The 15,177-nt window shown below is 44.3% G+C and overlaps 1 protein-coding gene across 3 annotated transcripts in view; it reads left to right on the top strand.

Annotated features, from left to right (window-relative positions):
• DLGAP4 (DLG associated protein 4) overlaps positions 1-15,177 on the top strand; it is a 174,763-nt gene that overhangs the window by 54,516 nt on the left and 105,070 nt on the right. The window contains exon 1 of one of the 3 annotated variants that reach the window (XM_033963939.1): positions 10,169-10,214. The exons of the other annotated variants lie outside the window; for them this stretch is intronic. Within the exon in view, the coding sequence (XP_033819830.1) occupies positions 10,184-10,214 (31 nt within the window). The 5' untranslated portion in view covers positions 10,169-10,183. Of the gene's footprint in view, positions 1-10,168; positions 10,215-15,177 lie in introns of those variants that run through there. 3 annotated transcript variants of the gene reach the window in all.

Raw genomic sequence — 15,177 nt, 5'->3', positions numbered from 1 at the left:
GGAATTCGCCTTTCTTACTGAGAAAAGGGCTTTCTAATTTCCTCTACAAGGTGAGATAAAGAATGCAGCTAGTCTCTGAGGTATTTGCAGGCAGCTCACAGATAATGAAACACTAAGTTCTAGGTGTCATGTGCTCTCTCTCTCTCTCAATATTTCTCTCTTTTGTGTTTGAAAAATAGTTTCTCCCATTCCTGAACTGAAAATAGGGTAATTGCAGGACAGGAAGCCTGGGGTAAGGATAAGCAGGGGCCGATTGCAAATCTATTTTATAAAGAAGTTTGGCATTTATCATTTTCAAAACAGAAAAATGTCGTTTTTCTCGCCATACCCTTCCAATTCATTATTTTCAAAACCTATGAGTTTTTTAGAAGGATATTTATGCTGTTGATCAGTAGTTCATCTTAATCTCAAGGGGGGGGGGCATGTTAGTTACATGGTTTTGGATGGGACTAGGGCTGGTTTATGATTTGGACATTTTTATTGCAGTAATCGCACATTTTAGAAAACGTCCAAGGCATAGTTTAGACGTTTGGGGATAGACCTATTTTAATAATGAATAAGTGCCAAAAAGGTGCCCAAACTGACCAGATGACTACTGGAGGGATGAAGGCTTGTCATCTTAGGGTCGCCATAATCACCAAGCATGATCTGAAGGGGGTCGGTGGTGCTCTGACCCATATTATACAATCTATATATGCACCCAACAAAAGTTCCAATTTCCAGAAACCAGAATCCTATATACCTCCCCGCGCTTCACGACGGATTAAGAAGTTACTAGACAGAAAAGGGAGAGACAGGATAGAGAAGAAATCAACTTCTCACTTACCAAGACAGGTCCGGTACCGGCACAACAAAACCAGGAGCCAGAAATCTCCACCGATTCGTTCCTTCTCGAGGTGCAATCTGTTGTCTTCGACGAGAAACCGTTCCTGATCAACCATCAGGCTAATGCCGGCTATTATGGGTCTCGTAGGAGGCAAGGTTTGAAATCCTCCGAGGGAGACGATCGTGCCAAACAGGCTCAAATCTGTAGATCAAGTCCCTGTTCGGCTGCGCCAAATGAAGGTGCCTTTTAGGATAAGGCTCTCCGTCAGTAGTACAGAGACTTGAGCCAGAGACTGAGGAGATGTAAAAAAAAGGCTTTTATTATAAGCATATATGCTGGACCTCTGAACAGAACTAGCTGTATAAAACAGAGGACCCCGAGAGTCTCGGACACAAAGGTTATATAGGGTCCTATCCAGTCCAAACTAGTATAACCAGCTCTGGCCAAAAAGGTAAGAGCAGAGAGAAAAACAAAGCCATAAATCCATCCTATAGTCTATACATCAAAGCTAGCTAACAGCAGCATCCTGTTGCCCCCTGGCCGTGACTGGTACAAGACAGATACAAAGAACAGGCCTGCATACAGTACTGTGATATCTCAGAGCAATAATATGGAGTCTCAGGTTGCTGTTTTTAGTTCCACTGATCTAAGATGGAGTTTCTTCATATACACCGTGACCCAGCTATAGTAGCTGGCTAGGGATCCTTCACATAACAAATGTTTCTCGCAAATTCCAGCATACCACTGGTGTAAATTCAGGGAATTAATACAGGGTGCAAACATTTTATTTTAAAAAAAAAAAAAATTGCTAAAAAAAGTAACAGAATTGTAAGCAGGCTACAGAGGAATATGAAAGGAAGCTGAAGAGACAGGAGACGAGTGGCAAGTGTCAGCACTCAGGTTAGGACTGCTAATTTAATATGCATTCCTGGTAGTCTTCTTAATGGAGCGTGAGGCCAAGGAATGGCTCTGCAGAGCTGCAGATAAGACAGTGGTAGAACAGCATCTGGAGAAGGCTCCCAGAGGCAAATAAAACATTAGCAGAAGCAAAATCGAAAGAAGGCAGAGCGTAGGAAATTGAAAGTCAACAGAAAGTGAAATCCGAGAGTAGCCATGACAAGATGAAAGCAAAGTCTAAGCATAGCCATCAGGCAGAAAGCAAGGTTCACCATGGCCTGGTCAGAGTACCATTGAACTTTCCTGATTTATAACATGCAGGATGCAGCAGCTGTGCATCACTGATCCCAACAAGGCCTTATTCCTGCACACAATCCTGGAATGAGCTGACAGACCTGAGGTAATCCCTTGACACGAGTCTCTCCAAGTTAGGGTCAGCCCAAGGATATTTGATGACCTAGTTTGGGGGTAGGCAATGATGGTCCTCAAGAGCCACAACCTAGTTGGGTTTTCAAGATTTCCACAATGAATATGCACGAGATTAATTTGCATGGACTGCTTCCATTGTATGCAAATCAATCTCATGTATATTCATTGCAGAAATCTTGAAAACCCAACTGGGTTGTGGCTCTCGAGGACCGTCATTGCCTACCCCTGACCTAGGTGAACCTTCAGCCAGGCACCCCTCATAGTTCAGAATCTCACTTTCCCTAAACACTCCCCCCTTATACATCAGCTTCTCTCTTTCCCTCTCCCTCTCCCCAGTAATCCATAGTAATGATGGCAGATAAAGACCTGAATGGTCCATCCAGTCTGCCCTGTAATTTACATGCATTACAATTTCATGATTAAATTAAAATGTCTTTTTTTCTTTGTTATTTCTGGGCCATAGACCTTAGAAAGCCACCCGGTACTGTCCATAGGTTCCAGCTACTGGAGGTGCCTTTGAAGCTCACTCCAGCCTCTCCAAACCATCTCCTTTGCTGGATTCAGACCGTGAAAGTTTGCACGTTCAGATTTTAGTTAGAGATCCTCTGTGTTAATCCCACGCTTTATTGAATTCTATCACAACTTCCTCTCCACCACCTCCCTCAGGAGGGCATTCCAGGCATCCACTACCCTCTCCGTGAAAAAGAATTTCCCAACATTGCTCTTAAATCTACCACCCCCGAACCTCAATTTATGTCCATCATCTCAAAGGCCTGTTGCCATTCTGCCATTGTCTCGCCAGCCATGCTAGCACCAAATTCTCCTCCAGAATTCTGCCACCCTAGGCAGATGCATAGTCTGCCTACTAGAAGAGCCAGCCCTGCTCCAAATGGCCTCAGAGAGTCCTACCAATTCCAGCATGCAATATGACTATACTGATGGAGAGACTGAACCTCTACCTCTGATTGCTCAGAAAACATAGGTGGAAGGTGATAAATATATGAATTCATCTTTCAGAAGGATAACATAACCAGTGGGGTACTGAGGGTAAGAGGCACCCAGGGCAGTGGCACCCTTCCCCCGCCCTCTTCTCTGCCCCTTGCCACCTCCACATGCTCCTTCCCCACCCCTCCTGCCACGTGGGTGTACCTTTGTAACGTTCGTGGTACGAGCAGTAACCCCCAAGCTGTTGTCACGCCAGCATCGGCACTTCCTCTGATGCCACTTCCTAGGTCCAGGAAATGATGTCAGAGGAAGAGCTGACGCTGGTACGACAGCAGCTTGGGGGCTGCCGCTCGCGTCACAAATGTTACAGAGGTACGGGGGAACTTAGGGAAGCGGCACGCACGTGCGGAAGTTGGGGGCGTCAAAGAGGAGGATGGGGGCCTGCCCCCTCACCAAGATGGTGCCAGGGGTTTAACTTTTGCTAGGGTTACCAGATTTTCCAATCGGAAAGTCTGGACTCCCTAAACCCGCCCCCCCAGCCCCGCCTAGTTCAACCCATCCCCGCCCTGTAACACCCTAATCCCGCCCCAGTCCCTCCCTAGCTCCGCTCCCCGACGCAATTTGAGGAGGCTTTTCAAAACCCGGACCAAGTGACAGATTCTGAAAAGCTGTCCAGAGCTCCAGACATGTCCTCGAAAAGGACGTCTGGTAACCCCAACTTTTGCCACATAGAGCCTGGAAGGCAGCACAAGGGCAGAGGGATTTATCTCTGAGGTTTGCACCCTGGCAAAGAAATCCTAGCGTGTAAGACTGAAAGAGAAGCCATTTCCGAGAGTAGAGAACAGCGCTTCGAGCTGTCTCCTACGCCAAACTTTGGACAGAGGATTTACACCAACTGAAACCGTAGATGTGAGATGCTGGCCTACATGTAAGGCGTCTCTCCGGGAGTGCAGACACAATTCTGAATAGGACACCGATGCGTGATTGACATGCAATCGGCAGCCTATATAGAATCAGTCCCGATATGTACAATGTCAACACAATGCAAATGAAACGTTAATAGGCATGCATTAGAACATTTAAAGAACATAGATATGATGCAAACTCTGTTTGTACAGTATAAAGAAACATCTTAATAACAGTTGAGATATATAAACATAAGATAAGTTGGTCAAAGTCATTAGGATAAACAGATGAGTGATTAAACTGAAGGCAAATTAGAAGCCTAGTTAAATAAGATATGAGGAACTGGTCTAAGTTACAGACTGTGCAGCACGTTAATCCCAGTGTGAAGTGAGTGGATTTGTCAGTCACCACGTGTATTAAAGGCTTGGGAGAAGAGCCAGGCTTTCTTCTGCTTCCTGAATTAGAGGGAGGGAGTCCCAGAATGCAGGGGCTGCTCCTAAGACGGCTGGTGGGCTTGCCACAGTCAAAAAGTAAAATCCAAAGCAACAGACCAGGAGAGGGACCTTGAGGTGACAGTGTCTAAGGATATCAAGGCTGTGACAGAAGATGAGAAGGTGGTGGTCATAGCCAGAAGGATGCTGGGCTGCACAGAAAGAGAGGAATCAGCAGCAGAAAAAGGGAGCCGTTAATGCCCTTGTACAAGTCATTGATGAGGCCCTGCTTGGAATACTGAAGACTGTATCTTGCTAAGGATGGAAGAAAACCTGAGGACGTCCAGCGGAAGGTAACAAATATAATATCAGGACTGCACCAAGACACATAAGAAGAGATTTGAAGACCTGAATATGTATTCTCTAGAGCAGATTTTCTCAACTTCTTCAAGCCAAGTACCCCCTAAGCCTAGCAACTACCAACCGAGTACCCCCACCCAAGCTCCGCCCCTGACTCCACCCCCATAATAATAGTCCTAATTGTAATGCAATTTCTTCCGTCTATTTTTCATATACACACAATATAATGGTAACCACAAATTTAAAATTTAAAACACACAAAGCACACTGTACACACAGAAAATGTTAATTATCATTTATATTCGGAGGGGGGGGTTCCAAAGAGGTCAAGGCAGATGACTTTAAAATATGCAATCAGTAACAACTATAGAAAAATAGACAAATATACTGCAAAATATAGACAGCAGATATAAATTCACAAAACTGACACATTTTGAAAATAAAATTGAAAATAAAATTATTTTTCCTACCTTTGTTGTCTGGTGATTTCATGAGACTGATTGCATTTCCGATATTTCTTCTTTTCTGCTTCATTCCCTCCCCTGAAGCCGACCCATCCACAGAAGCCGCAGATGCTGCTGAGGATCCCTGCCTGCCCCCACTGAAGCCACCGCCACTGGGGATGCCTCCCTGCCTCCTTCTGCATGCTCACTGCACCACCCCCGAAGCCAACCCGGAGTCAACACACTCCATTCCCTCCCCCCAGCAGCAATTCCATGCAGGGGATGGGCCATGGCGCATGCAGCTGCCGGCCCACAAGAGAGAAGGTTCTGGGCCAGCCAATTGCTGCCTGACTGGCCCAGGACTTTCTCTCCAACATCAGAATTGACGTCGGGGGGAAGGCATAGGAGAGAGGGTTTCACCTAAATAAGTCTCAACTTCTTGATAAATTTTTTTAAAAATTCAGTTGCCCCAGTAGTTACTTTTACTATTTCTCCACGAAAACAAAAAAAACCCATGGTATTCTTCAAATTTAACTCTAATTAAAAGACAATTGCGTAGCTTAGAAGGACAATGGAGACACAATAAAATACCATCCAACTATAATAAATACAAAGACCACGCTCTATACTACAGATCTGAAATCAATAAATCAAAAAAAGACTACTACACCAAACAAATCAATAAAGCCAAAAACTCTTCTGCTTTATATACAATAGTCAAATCCCTAATCTCACAGAAAAAGGTAACAAATATTATCAGTTCCTTTCCTTCAGCAAAAGCTCTTCCTGAATTTTTCATTAACAAAGTGCAACAAATAAGAGAAAAAATTCCATTCAACGCGATCACACGTTCTTCCGATGACTGTGCAGACTCTACTACATCAACCATTTTGTCTTTTTCTAGATGCTCACATTTCACCCTTCCTAGTTTGGAGGAAATACAAAGATGTATTAACACACTTAATATAAAAGGAACTTCCTTAGAAGTTATTCCTCCTTTCCTATTAAAACGATTCTATTCTACTTTTGGTCCATATATCAAGGAGTTGGTCAATTCAAGTCTGCCCTCCGAATCCTTACCTAAAATTTGGAAACAATCAATTATCCACCCGATTATTAAAGATAATACTGTTAGTACGCAAGATCCTTCCAATTATCGCCCCATAGCAAATATACCATTTATGGCCAAACTCACAGAAAAAATAGTTTTCCAACAACTTTCTGATTTCATTGAGAAAACCAATGTTCTACACCCTAATCAGACCGGCTTTCGTCATTGTCATTCAACAGAATATTCCCTTCTAGGCCTTACCACCAAAATACTCTACTTTCTCGACCATCATCAATCTGTTTTACTCTTCTCTTTGGACCTTTCCTCAGCATTTGACACCATTGATCACTGTTTACTTTTAACAAGGCTTCAGGAAATCGGTATCTCAGACCAGGTCTTGGAATGGTTTATATCCTACTTTAAAGATAGATCTTTTAAAGTAGTCTTCAATAATACTTCATCTGAATCCTTCTCATGTAAACATGGTATCCCGCAAGGCTCTATACTATCTCCTCTACTTTTTAACATTTTTTTTGGCGCCTCTCTTGACTGTCTCACAGTCCATCGGTTTCACCACATTTGCTTACGCGGACGATGTCCAACTTCTTCATTCCAATTTTATTATGTTAACTGCTTAGAAATTAGATTAAGCGGTCAAATAAATATTTTAATAAACTTGAAACTTTTAATTAATAAACTTGAAACCTCAGTGTGGATTGATTAAGTCAAATAAATGTAAAGTGTTCAATACTTCAATCCGTGCAAGAGCAAAAGCTCAATGCTACAAACCATCATAGAGTTTTCCCATATGTGTTGAAATGTGAATAAGTGCAAACGCACTGAAATTAAAAGTGGATAAAGCGCAGGAGACTGAGAGGGGACATGATCGAAACATTCAAGGTTCTGAAGGAAATAAGGACAGGTTGTTCACCCTCTCCAAGGTAGGGAGAACAAGAGGGCACTCTCTAAAGTTGAAAGGGGATAGATTCTGTACAAACGTAAGGAAGTTCTTCTTCACCCAGAGAGTGGTGGGAAGCTGGAACGCTCTTCTGGAGTGTGTTATAGGGGAAAACACCCTCCAGGGATTCAAGACAAAGTAGATAAAGACAGGTTGTTCAACCTCTCCAAAGTCTCACAATCCATCGGTTTCACCACATTTGCTTACGCGGACGATGTCCAACTTCTTCATTCCAATTTTATTATGTTAACCGCTTAGAAATTAGATTAAGAGGTCAAATAAATATTTTAATAAACTTGAAACTTTTAATTAATAAACTTGAAACCTCAGTGTGGATTGATTAAGTCAAATAAATGTAAAGTGTTCAATACTTCAATCCGTGCAAGAGCAAAAGCTCAATGCTACAAACCATCATAGAGTTTTCCCATATGTGTTGAAATGTGAATAAGTGCAAACGCACTGAAATTAAAAGTGGATAAAGCGCAGGAGACTGAGAGGGGACATGATCGAAACATTCAAGGTTCTGAAGGAAATAGACTTAGTAGATAAGGACAGGTTGTTCACCCTCTCCAAGGTAGGGAGAACAAGAGGGCACTCTCTGAAGTTGAAAGGGGATAGATTCTGTACAAACGTAAGGAAATTCTTCTTCACCCAGAGAGTGGTAGAAAACTGGAACGCTCTTCTGGAGGCTGTTATAGGGGAAAACACCCTCCAGGGACTCAAGACAAAGTAGATAAAGACAGATTGTTCACCCTCTCCAAGGTGGAGAGAATGAGAGGACACTCTCTAAAGTTGAAAGGGGATAGATTCTGTACAAACGTAAGGAAGTTCTTCTTCACCCAGAGAGTGGTGGAAAACTGGAACGCTCTTCCGGAGTCTGTCATAGGGGAAAACACCCTCCAGGGATTCAAGATGAAGTCAGACAAGTTCCTGCTGAACCAGAACGTACGCAGGTAAGGCTAGACTCAGGGCACTGGTCTTTGACCAAAGGACCGCTGCGGGAGCGGACTGCTGGGCACAATGGACCCCTGGTCTGACCCAGCAGCAGCAATTCTTATGTTGTTAACCCAATCTGATAAACATGAATGTAACTGCGCAGCCCTGTGAAAATTAAAGGACTTATCTCATAACGAAGAGCCGGTCAAAGCCGTCATTGCTCCTGATAAATGTGCCGCCTTAGCAGTTTCAAGTTCGTTTTTCTGCCCGTCTCTAAAAAGCAGTGGTGGTTCTACTGAATTTCGGTTTCGGAAAGAACCCTTCATCAGGAACCTCCTCTTACTGCACATATACATTCCTGTCTGTGGCAAGACTGGAGTGGACTCTAACAACAGTTGTTGCGCAGTAGGGCCAGTGCAAGGTAGACTTTAGACCATCTGAGCTCTGAAAACGGCACAGGACAGCTCAGGATCAGGTAGGCACATTTTTTGGTGGCGTAGCAAGGGTGAGAGGTGCCTGGGGCGGTGGCACCCCTCCCTGCCCTTTTCTCCGTCCGCTTGCCTGCATGAGCGTTGGCTCTCCCTCTGACAGCACTTGCTAGACGTGGGACCTGGAGATAGAGGTGCAATGGGGGGGAAGTGAAGGCACGTGCGCGGTGGGGGTGAAAGGTCACTTGGACGCACAAAGTCAGAGGCGTGAAGAAAGTACAAGAGCTTTATTACAGCATGCCGGACTCTAGTGCAGTTAACAGCCTGTCTACTAGATGTTAGAATCAGGAAATGCATGGACTTTTATGCCCTTTTCACTAAACATATGCAAACTTAATATATGCAAAAACTACAATTTTCATTTGTTACTTCTGTAACTTTCTACAATTATTATTGGTCTTAAGCCAGCACTTATGATAGGTTCAGGGATACAACTATAGGAAACTAGCTCATTTCTCTGCTTATCTAAATCTTACACTTCTAAATGTTACATGTACAGAAGGGCAAGTTACATCATGGCTCAAACTCTTATCTATTTAGCTTACAATGTGGTAAGGCAGGGACATACATTTCAGGCAGATGAGGTCAATAGATTGTACACTTTCTTCAGCTATGTAGACCAGAGCAATATTTTAAACAACAGTTAACCATTTCATGACCCTACAGGGGTAGGAGCGGAGGGGGGCAGAGAGGTGGCGGCATCTGTACCAAGATGCCCCCCCTTACTATTCCGTTATAACAGGGACGATTAACGATGTTGTTTAGACATGTCTATGTTATATGTGATAATCGTAGGGAAACAAGATTTTATGTATGTGATATGGAAACCGCATAATTGTATGCGGTATACAATTTTTTTAAATATCTCAGTGGAGGGGAAGACAACACAAAGCAAGTAAAATGTTTCAGTAATAACCCATTTAAGTGTGAGTCTTTATCTGCCCTCAAGATAGCTGGGGTTGTTATTTGCAGGAAGTAGAGCTTTACTTTTGTCTGAAGAAGCAGCTTTTCTGGCCGAAAGCCCCGCCTCCAGGGGGCGTGGCGATCCCGGGAGCTCAAAGCCTTGCGCTCCGCCCCCCCTCCCCTTACCCCTTACGCGATGGAACCGGCCGGGTACGTCACAGCTCGCCCCGCCTCCCGGGAGCTTTAAAGCCAACGCTCCGCCCCCCCCCTCTTTGCAATGCCGATCGGAAGCCAGCGGGGTGGCCGCGGGTGAGTGCAAGCGGCGTCTGTCTGTCCACTGTGTGTGTCCGATCCGGCCCTCGCTGCTGTCCACCACCAGGCTCCGGATCCCGGGGGGGAGAGAGCACCAGCCTCAGCCTCAGCCGGTTTTCTTTTGGGCCTTTGTCTCGCTCGGTCTTTGTTTTATGAATGAACAGGGCGGATCCCTGGCTTTTGGGCTCTCCTTCCTCCCCTTTTTAAATCCTTCGGGCAGAGGAAGCTCGTCTCCTTCTGTCTGTCTTTTTTTGCTGGGGTTTTCGTCTTCACCCTCCTCCTTTTTCTCTGTCTCCTCATGGCTTTGTGTCTGGAACTATTTAAGCAATGTGAGTCTTCAGATTTGTGGGGTTTTCCATTGCATGATGTTGCATGCTGCATGCGTGTCTGTGTTCATTTGCACAACGCTCTCTGCCTTTTTCCGCCAAAATGGTCGTGAATTGACTGCATTTGGGGTGGGGGGAGGTGAAATGCTGCACTGGGTAGCCAGGATGGCTTGCAAGCAAGCAGCATTTCAGACAGCTGCTTGGGGGGGGGGAGGGATTTCTGTTTGCATATGGTAGGGGTCTCAAAGTCCCTCCTCGAGGGCCGCAATCCAGTCGGGTTTTCAGGATTTCCCCAATGAATATGCATGAGATCTATGTGCATGCACTGCTCTCAATGCATATTCATTGGGAAAATCCTGAAAACCCGACTGGATTCCGGCCCTCGAGGACTGGAGTTTCCCACCCTTGAGCTCTGCTAGACACACACAAAGGGACAGTCAAAAGAGATCATGCTAGAACTGGAGACCTTCTAGGTCAGGGGTGTCAAAGTCCCTCCTCGAGGGCCGCAATCCAGTCGGGTTTTCAGGATTTCCCCAATGAATATGCATGAGATCTATGTGCATGCACTGCTTTCAATGCATATTCATTGGGGAAATCCTGAAAACCCGACTGGATTCCGGCCCTCGAGGACTGGAGTTGCCCACCCTTGAGCTAGACACACACAAAGGGACAGTCAAAAGAGATCATGCTAGAACTGAAGAGACCTTCTAGGTCAGGGGTGTCAAAGTCCCTCCTCGAGGGCCGCAATCCAGTCGGGTTTTCAGGATTTCCCCAATGAATATGCATGAGATCTATGTGCATGCATTGCTCTCAATGCATATTCATTGGGACAATCCTGAAAACCCGACTGGATGGCAGCCCTCAAGGAGGGACTTTGAGATATGGGATGGTCTTGCTCATTTCTAGTTAAATCTGAACAAAATAACACTCTTTACAACGAGAAATGAGGCCATGATCGCGATGACAAGAATTGCTTTGCATTTGCTTATACTTAAATATATACCTTTTTTTTTTTTAAGGTGAAAGCTGCACTGTTGTCCCAGATTGTAACTCGCAGGCAGACCTGTTTAAAACAGGGGTGTCAAAGTCCCTCCTCCAGGGCTGCAATCCAGTCGGGTTTTCAGGATTTCCCCAATGAATATGCATGACATCTATTAGCATAGAATGAAAGCAGTGCATGCAAATAGATCTCATGCATATTCATTGGGGAAATCCTGATAGCCCGATTGGATTGCGGCCCTGGGGGAGGGACTTTTTAACGCCCTGGCTTAAAACATATTAAAGGGAAGTGGGTATTTTCATTCCTGTGGCCCCAAACTGATCAAATCATTCTAAATATCTGAAAGGTTTATTTTGCTGTTGCTATAGTATGGGACAGACTTCTGCATTTTTTTTTTTTTTTTTTTTTTTTTTTTGGGGGGGAGGTCCCTAAACCGACCTTTTACATTTATGGTTTTATGAAATATTCTGTTTTAATACTGTATTAAAACAAATTTAGCATTGTCTGGCTGTAACTTGTGATACCTGAAGGGATGGTGCATGGAGGGGGGGGGGAAGTAGAAAGGCGGGGCTGGGGGTTCTGGTATATATCCAGACCATCCTGGAGCAGGATTTTCCACGTGACCATCCCTTAAAGGAATCTTATGCATTTCAAGGTTGTAGTAACTATTGCTATGCCCTTCTGAAGCTTAGACCACCTCAGTCTCCATTTTAACTGGTCTTGTGCTCCTAGTTCATTGCCAAAATCAATTTTGTTACTGTGATGGTTGACTTTTTGTCTGTATCAGCTCTTGCATCCTTAAGATATTACTTGAGTACATAGGTATTTTTTTACCAATTTGAAGCCCTTAAAGTGCATTTTAAAGTATTCCTTTGTTTTCATCTATGTGAACTGTTTAAATGTAGAGTTTAAATGTATCATATACTGCGATATTCAAATAAATAATTAAAATGTACAGTAGACAGCTTGAAAACACGAGTACTGAGCTCTCTCTATCTACTGTAGTTCTTTTTTTTTTTTTTTTTTTAAAGGACTCGTAAATGTTTATTTCACATTTGCATTGTTTTTGTAACATGGGGAAAAATGGGATGTGAAACTCCAGGTCTTGTCTTCCAGATCCAAGCAAAAACCTGGATGGATCTACTGTAGTTCTAACTAAGAAACTTAAGCTCTCTCTAAGAAAAAGAACAATTAATTTATTTGTACATAGTTGGGCAGACTGGATGGACCATGCGGGTCTTATCTGCCATCGTTTACTATGTTACTATGTAACTAGAATAGCTTAATGGTTAGTGCAGTGGCCTGGGGGACAGGGGTTTGATTCCTGCTGTAGCTGCCTGTGAATTTTGGATAAATCACATAACCTTCTCTTGTTTTATTGATTATTAGTATTTACATTGCTTTAGAGATTTCTATTCCGCCATTGCCTTGTGGCTCAAGTCAGATTACAAAAGAATTACAAAAAACGTATTACAAGAAGAAGATATTTGGTAATTTCTAGAGTAGATGAGGTTGCTTTGGGGAATCGGGAAGTGGTAAGGAATAGCCTAAGTGGTTTACATTCAGGTACTCGAGCGTTTTTTCCTGTCTGTCTTTGTGGGCTCATACTACCTAATGTTCCGGGAGCAATGGGGGATCAAATGACTTGAACCACTGAGTAAATCCTGGAAGATGGTATCCAGATTCCTTGGAACAATCCACAAATACAAAACAAATCCCACTGAAGGAGATTCAGAAATAAACAGCCCAAAGTGAAGCAGGACGTTAAAACTTAAGTGTCCTGAGAAGCCTTGAAAAAGCCACTTGAGTGGCGAAACGGATCCCCCTCGGGCTTGTCAGTAACTCTGCACACTTTTAAGTTAAGTAATCTTTTTGCTGTCTTATAAAAAGAAAAGCTTAAATAATTTAAGTTATGATACAGTAAAAATTGGTCACACAAAAAAGGAGGTGGAGGCAATTTAAGTCAATAATGGAAAATATAAACCTTTAATGGCTTGGTATTGGGTTGAAATATCCTTATCCAAGTAGGTTTCGGAGACCATTTCTCTCCACTCTCTCAGTGAATACCCTTCAGTGGGATTTTAACCCACAACCTCAGGGTTAGCTCTAACCGTTGTGCCACCGTTGTGTAAATAGTTTTGATTGTAACCACATAGAAGTGGAGACGCTGCTCTTTAGCCCTGGTACTGAGTGGGTATTTCAAATTCTGGTATGACCACCTTCACTGTACTATTGCCATAGCAGTGGCACGTAAAATACTTAGCAAGGAAAAAACTGTATTCTACTGTACTATCCTGTTCCTCCCTCCCCCCTCACTGAAAGAAATGGGTATTGAAGTCACAAATAGCTTCCTTTCTCTACCTAAGTGGGTTTTTTTTTTTTTCAGTTCTATGGAGCAGCTCCCAGAGCAGATTCTGTAGCAGAGTGCCTGAAATGAGTTGACGGCATCTTTGGTTTTTTTGTAGCATGCATTATATAAGCAGAAGCAAAAACCTTTATAATTTCCTAGACAGAAATAGGACCGTACCAAGATATATCATGGAGTGGGGTTCAACCACTTTGCCACTGCCAACAAAAGGAGATAAGGTGGAATGGGAGCAATTTTTTTGTGCCTCTGTATCTGTGCCCTGTGGCGTAATCATCGGGAAGAGGGAGTAATCATCCGGGAAGATATGAAAGCTGCGAATTGGGTGGAGAAGGCAACAGCAAAAGCTAGACAAATGCTGGGCTGCATCAGAAGGAGCTTTATCAGTCGTAAGCCTGAAGTTCTACTGCCGTTGTACAGATCCATGTTGAGACCTCACCTGGAGTACTGTGTTCCGTTTTGGAGGCCACATTATCAAAAGGATGTGAAGAAAATGGAGTCGATTCAGCGAATGGCCACTAGGATGGTCTCGGGACTAAAAAATCTCCAATATGGAAAACGTTTGAGCAGGCTGCGCTTATATTCTCTCGAAGAGCGCAGGGAAAGGGGGAACACGATAGAAACATTCAAATACATCACGGGCCGCATTGAGGTGGAGGAAGCAATCTTTTGTTTTACGAGTCTCACGGCGACAAGAGGGCATCCGCTAAAACTCAGGGGGGGGGGGGGGAGATTTCATGGGGACACCAGGAAGTATTTCTTCACCGAAAGGGTAATTGATCGATGGAATGGTCTTCCACGTCAGGTAGTCGAGGCCAGAACCACGCTCGACTTCAAGGGACGACGGGACAGACAGGTGGGGTCACTCTAGAGCACAGGTGTCAAAGTCGGTCCTCGAGGGCCGCAATCCGGTCGGGTTTTCAGGATTTCCCCAATGACTATGCATTGAAAGCAGTGCGTGCACATAGATCTCAGGCATATTCATTGGGGAAATCCTGAAAACCCGACTGGATTGCGGCCCTCGAGGACCGACTTTGACACCCCTGCTCTAGAGGAATACTTAAAAGATGGATTCCCGAAGGAGGGAGGGAGGGTTCTTGAATGGGCAGACTTGTTGGGCCGTCGGCCCTTTTCTGCCGTCATACTCTTTCTATGAATGGTGTGGTGCTGAAGAGAAAGGAGGCTGGGAAGTCCACTAGGGTCACAGCTTCTTGGGGGGGGGGACACACACCTAAAGAGAAGCTGTAGTCAAAGCAAACTATGCAACCTCAACGAAATGGGCTGTTTTTATCAGCTGGGAAAGTGGACAGTTTCAAATTGTCTTATTTACCCAGATTATTCTGGGTGATGGGGTGACTAGGGTGTAGCTTAAAGTTTGTCTAGGGTTCCTGGAAAGAGCCCTGGAGAGGTAGGACGATGAGGGTGGGGTTGGGAATCGTGTTTCTTCACGTACCCAGCTCCAGTCTTTCTCCCCCTCTCCCCCCCAATTCTGCAGTTAGGGTAGAAAATGGTGCTGCTGAACCGTGTGGGATGCTGTAGACCAGCAAATGAGGTAGAAATGTCCTAATGGATGGGTGGTTGCAGTCATTCTGCTGTCCAGA

The sequence above is a fragment of the Geotrypetes seraphini genome, chromosome 11 (assembly GCF_902459505.1).
Source record: "Geotrypetes seraphini chromosome 11, aGeoSer1.1, whole genome shotgun sequence".
Lineage (NCBI taxonomy): Eukaryota > Metazoa > Chordata > Amphibia > Gymnophiona > Dermophiidae > Geotrypetes > Geotrypetes seraphini.
The sequence above is the reverse complement of the archived record's forward strand: the minus strand, read 5'-3'. Positions and strand labels throughout refer to the sequence as shown.